General features: G+C 33.4%; 1 protein-coding gene across 1 annotated transcript; it reads left to right on the forward strand.

The window, feature by feature from the left end:
* The first annotated feature begins 3099 nt into the window (after positions 1-3099).
* On the forward strand, positions 3100-6024 carry LOC117105476. Its single transcript, XM_033246638.1, has 3 exons — positions 3100-3812; positions 4888-5016; positions 5920-6024. The coding sequence occupies exons 1-3, from the start codon at positions 3576-3578 to the stop codon at positions 6016-6018; spliced, it is 465 nt and encodes a 154-aa protein (XP_033102529.1). The 5' UTR covers positions 3100-3575; the 3' UTR covers positions 6019-6024.
* The last annotated feature ends 386 nt before the right edge of the window (positions 6025-6410 follow it).

The raw sequence follows: 6410 nt of genomic DNA on the forward strand, positions 1-6410 counted from the left end.
CAGTAAAGAAAGTGCACTGCTGCGTACTACAATAGGCATACACTGGTAGAGAGTAGCATAGAAAATTAGGCCTACATTACGTACTACTGGTCTGTTCTCTATTATTTTAAGCTATTGTTGGATTTTGGTAAAAAATATCACTTATGGTTTTATGGATAAGGATAAGGGTAATAATAAATAAAAGTGATGATAATAATGTTAATGATAATTAAAAATAACATTGAAATCACTAATTATACATTTTTCCTTTAGGCAAGTGGCTGAAAGAAAGTAGAGGACAGCCAATAACTGTTGCCATCAAAGAATACAACGAGGATATAGCAAAGGGTTCAAAACAAGGGGACGAACAGTTCCAAAAGGTGTTTGAAAATATTTTTACAAAGATTTTTTTCATTTAATATTGTATATATGTTTTTGATTTATTTTAACTAAAAATACTATTTAATTTCACATTTTAATCACATTTATTACTTAATCAAATTCTTTAATGTTTATACTTTTGTTATGTATTTTGTATTTTTATATTTTACCACTTATGGCCTTGCACGGCCTTGATGAAAAACACCCTTGGGTGATCAAATTTTTCCGTGTTTAAATAGAGTAATTATTATTATTATTATTATATATGCAATGCAACATTCTCCTCGGTATTCTTAAAACGATCTTTAGTCATAGTTCGAGCTAAAACTTCAAAATTACGTCATTTCGTTTTCTTAAAACAAACTTTGACTGGCACTACTACTAAACCTGTCTCTTATACACATCTAGATGTGTATAAGAGACAGGTGTAAGAGTTCCTTGTCAACATTTGCTGTGGATTCTATGTCTTCTGGTTTAGATTCATCTCCACTTGCCTGACTAACAGCACTGCTAGTACGACTTCCTTCATGCTGCGATAAATCTCTGCTTCTCTGAGAAAATGGTGTTGATCGTTCACTTTTAGATCCTGTTCTTGAAATATTGTCATTGGTTTTTAGGAGGCAGGCTTTCTCTAGGTAAGCTTCCTGTAACTGTATGTGTTCTTGGATTGCATTCACCAGTTCAGAACCCAAAACAACATTAAATCTGTCAATATTTTGCTGAATAAATGGCAGTAATGTGACAATCTCAGCTCGTTTAATGCTCTCGTCTAACGATGCAAGAACTCTCTGAGACCTGTCTCTTATACACATCTAGATGTGTATAAGAGACAGCAATAAATATGATAAACATATGATTAGGATTTAGCATCACTGATTTCAAATACAGGAGTTGCATTACAAGCATCCAATAAAATTAAAGTAATAACGACACAGTGTTACTGTAATATAATATCTCAAAGTATTGTTTAGTAAGTATTAATTTATTTTAGATTCATATTTTGTTTATTGTTATGTAGGATGCCGTATGAATGATTTACAAGCTTGAAATCATGTAATCGTAATAATAACCAAGTTAGCACTGTTTGACTAACTTCAGGTGAAATGTATTCATTAACTCTCGTCAGTAATTTATTCCAGATTCATCATGTGACTCGTCTGATGAGGTTGTTGATCATGTGACTCACCTGATGAATAAATTACTGGAAAGTGGCCTAAAATTAGTCACTAAGTGTTGTATACTACTTGTCTATTATTTTGTACTGCACAGTAGACACTACAGTAGTAGAAACAAAAGATAGAGCTCTCACAATCGCATAGCAAAAACTGAAGTGGAAATATCTCGTAGCTTTTACGCATCTCCGGACACAGCACCCTTCTCTTTAAGTTATGGGCAATCAGTTCATTGCAATACGCGTATCCAGGTAGGATTTAATGCGCATCGCGCTTGAATTGAATTTTGAAATTGCCAAATACAAGGCTAGAAGCCACTCAAGGTAAAGCTAGATAAAAAGTAACAAAATAAGGACAAAAAGAAAAAGATCTCAATCAGGCAAACTTTAGAGAATGACTTCAGAGTGAATGAGATAGAGATTCATTCTATGCTTGAAACAAGTGAGGTTATGTTCCTCCGTGAAACAGTCCTCGGGCTGGGAATTCCACAAAGCCTCTAGGATAAAAGCTCCTTTCAAAAATCCTGATTAGTTCTGCAGTGATAAGAAGCACGTAAAAGCCTAGTGACACGGCTAAATGATTTGTATGGTGGAAGGAGATCAGATAAACCAGATGAACAAAATCCAAAAACATATCGATAAAATAAACAAAAGAAGGCAACTGCTCTTCTGTGAGCAAGAGAGTATAATGTTGAACCCATTTCTTCTCCAATCAGATTGACAAATCTCTTTTGAACCTTATCCAAATGGAAGTATTCCTAGTCATGCAATTGAATACAGGTACACACATAGGAATACATTCAATGATACAGCATCCTACTTAGTATACATAGGATAAAATCTGAAAATATCTTTTCATAAATTTGTTATTCTTAATTTGTTTAGCCATTCTGGCATTGCAAACATATTGGTAATTACCAATGTCAATATTCAATATGTTGCAGTGCCAGAATGGCTAAATTAAGACAATGTAGCAAAAACAGCACTACCCAAAATGCTTAACCTTTGTAAAAAGATTTGCCAAGAAAATGCAGATTTCCTAAATTCAAAGTATGAAATATTAAGTTAACAACATACAATAAGACATGAATCTTTCAGTTTTCACTTCACTTCACTAATCCTTTTTATCTGCCAAAGGTTCTGTGTAATAACAATAAAAACTGTTTTTGCTTATGAATTTATTACTTTTTTCTTGTTATAAAAATTTTAATAAAAAATAAATAAAGGTTTTTTTCATTAAGTAAAGTTTAATGTTGTGGGGTGGGGAGGGGGTAAGTCTGATAAGCCAATTTAAGCCTTTAGGATCGACCCACCTCTTTACAAATACAGTAACTTTTAAAATTTATGTTCATTCGTTCCTATACAATACAATACGATTTATTGTGTTCATTTTAAAATCAGCGGCACCCATCACTTTGATTTTTCCCCCAAGAACAATATTAAATATAAAAAGGAAAGCAGAAATAATTCAAAAACAACTTACACTAGAACTTACAGTTTTAAAAAAATGGGTAAAACAACATAATATTTCAACAAAACCAAGTAAATTATTGTAATGTTTTACCTTTTTTGCATATCTCAATAATAAATTAACATCATTAACAATTAACTGATTAATCTCAGATAAGATAGTATAATTTGGAGTATGTATTATACTATCTAATAATAACAATATCTTACAAAAACTTGACGCTTGTGTGGTGCGCAATACAAAATTGTTATTGTTAATAAGTTAAAAAATATGATATAAAACACCATGCTACACAAAAACCTGTATACAGTAAACATTTCAAATTAACGGAACGTCAAATTTTATTGCACTCGCATTAACAGGCCAGGACAGATTTAACACCAATCCAGCGGGTGTTCTATAAGATAGCATTACAGGTTCTTGTATAGCTCATTGTACCTCATCCAAGCAATATATTAGGTATTTTTTACAGTATTTGTCAAAAATACAACCTACATCATTGTAATCAGATTCAAGCAAATCATATTTAAGTCTAAAATTTGGTCAACTAGAGGTAAATATATCTCAAAATATATGATGGTTGTATTTAATAAGTTCATTTTCAATTTTCAGTTTCTAGAAAATTCCATTTCTAATTATATTCTACTATTCTTTGGATTTTTTTCTGTTTTACTTGAAGTAATATTCCGCTGTATTACCAGCTTACCAGCACAGCAAGGAAAGGAACCACCTGAGTGTGAGTCACTGGCATCTTCGAGACAAAGAGATATTGAGGAAAACTGTGGAGATCTATATAAAAAAGTTGACAAAGTAATATTAAAGATTTTAATATGTTTTTATTAAAAATATTTTTTTTGTTTATTTTTGTTCATTTCTGTACCTTTGTTTCCTGTTGACTATATAAAATAATCAGATGAAAAAAAAAGAAATAAGAGAAACCATCTCAGTGTTGAGTGAGACTTCAGGAGTAAATTTTCTCCTAATTGTCTATTAAGGCTCACATTTCCTTTTGTAGACTGCTTACTAAAAATGGTCTAACATGTCATTTCTGTGGGTGTAGGTCCATTGCCACCTGGCATGCAGTGCCACTGAAACTTTTGCAGCCTAGGTAGCTGCCTGTCTATGAACACTCTTTTCCAACATTATGCACCATTACTCAAATAGTGCCGGCTATTTAACCATTATCTCGACATCGTCGTTTTATCACACTAACGTAGAACAAACACTGAAATTTGAAGAAATTGAACATCATCAACATATACCCCTCAGAAATGTGGGAAATTGCATTTCTGGGCCTTCATAAACAACCTAAAATTTTGTAGGAAAGGACCCTCCATTTGTCAGTTTTAGATCCACCACTTATTATACACATAAAATAGACTGGCAAATATTAAGACAGGAACTCACTACGCCAAACATTCATCGGCCAACGTGATTCTATGGAGAATGCAGTGCCACTGTGCGTGTGCAGTGGATTGCTTTTGATAAGGATCTATTCAGACTGCTACCAAAGAGTATGGAACTGTAAGAGATCCCTCTCTTGACGTTTCTTTGGAATGCAATCTGATCTCAAAAAGTACTACCACAAACTAGAGGGTGTCCTCAAAAGAACATAAAAGGCATTTGTTATTGAATGCATGCTGCGTCTAGAGAATACATGTTCGAGTTTTGCACTCTGTTCAAATTGTAATATGGCGCCCCTATCTGGTGGTAATACTTTTTGCTGCAGACGGTATTGTGTCGGTAGTGCTAACATGGAGTTGAGTTTGATTCTTCTTACCACGGCCATACAACTGCTGTATGCCGCACAAGTGCCCGGCTTAATATTCATTTTTTACAAAATTAGAATATTATTAATACACAATTATTTACATCAATTTAACAGGAGGTCTGGACCACTGATCAAGATGAAGTCGTAAAGGAACTTGCTGATTTGGCCATTAATTGTTTCATAAGGAAAAGGAACAACTCAGATAAAAGATGCACGTTCAAAGATATATTTAAGAAACTTGATGTAAGTAGGATGTGTATATTATTATTTAAGTCTCTTAAATTGACTGGAAATCAATTTGAGGATTTTTGTGGTAAACAATTATTTGATTTGATTTATATTTAATTGAAGTCATAAAGGAATTTTGATAATAATTTTTTCAACAAATTTGAAAAAATGTATTCAAACATATATAAAAGTATAATAATTTATATATATTTTCTTACCAATTTTATAACTGTATATTCATTATTGTCCCATAGTGCACATTATGGAACAATAATGAATATTCATTGTTGTCCCATAAATGCACATTAAACACAGCCATTTACCCTTCCTTCCAATACAGTTTATCAAGATGTTGTTGCACACAGGTCTAGACATCCAAACGATAATGTGTTACCATCTTTAAAAATGGTTGAAATATTTCAAAAATTCCAATGAATGTTTGCCCGCATACACAGATTCTTTTAAAGAGCAAGTGAAATTAGTAATTCAAACTTTTTCTACTTTTGGCGAAGATGTGCAACCAATCAGAGCTAAGGAAGCAAACCGACACTTTCGGTTCACGCATATAAATTCGCCTAGTGAAAAACCGGCTTAAGGCTGTACACACACACTGCGTTGTGTGACAATCAGTCTACAAAATCATCTCCGCTCTCTGTGAAAGCACTCGACGATGCAACATGGCAGACTGAGTGCATTGTCATGAAAACGATTTGTTGTGCATACCTCATCGTACTCTCTCAGGAAACTTGTCAACCGATGACTGCAATTTGCAGTGTGGGCCTGACTAAACGCATAGCTGTAGTATACTACTAGAGGATAAAACATTTGGAGTCAAACAAAAGAACAAAATAGATGTATAAATAAACAATATGAAAATAAAATGTGGTTGTTGTACCTGTGTTTTTCTGTGTTTTTTAGGCTCTTATGAAGAAAGAAAACATTCCAGGATACGAGGGTAATATACATACCAGATGTATCTGCTGCCAGTTACATCCTCTGTCTAGAGGTAGGTGCTAAGAATAAGAGAGAGCTTTCGCTTTGAGTGACAATGCAATGCTAGAATTGATCCACTTATGTGTGGCCACTCTACACTCTCTGCACGATGCAGATTGGTCAAATTGCGTCCTAGAATCCATGGGACAAGGAGAATTTATGCAGTTGACATTTTAGCCAGGTCATTAATTTATGCAGATGACTTTTTAGCCAGATCATTACATTCTACGTCTCACCATGTCGTGCAATTAAAAGCATCCTTAAGCTATGTACCATTCAAAGTCTGAACAATGATTATAGTATTGAATGTAGACAAAACATTCTCATCATCTTGGTAAACTGATTGATTGATTGAATTTATTTGTAATCAGAGTTTGTTTTTATCATTGACGGATCTTGAGAGGTCAGGGGTCATG

The sequence above is a fragment of the Anneissia japonica genome, unplaced genomic scaffold (genome assembly GCF_011630105.1).
Source record: "Anneissia japonica isolate Jap-2015-1 unplaced genomic scaffold, ASM1163010v1 scaffold45220_len8606_cov161, whole genome shotgun sequence".
NCBI classification, from domain to species: domain Eukaryota; kingdom Metazoa; phylum Echinodermata; class Crinoidea; order Comatulida; family Comatulidae; genus Anneissia; species Anneissia japonica.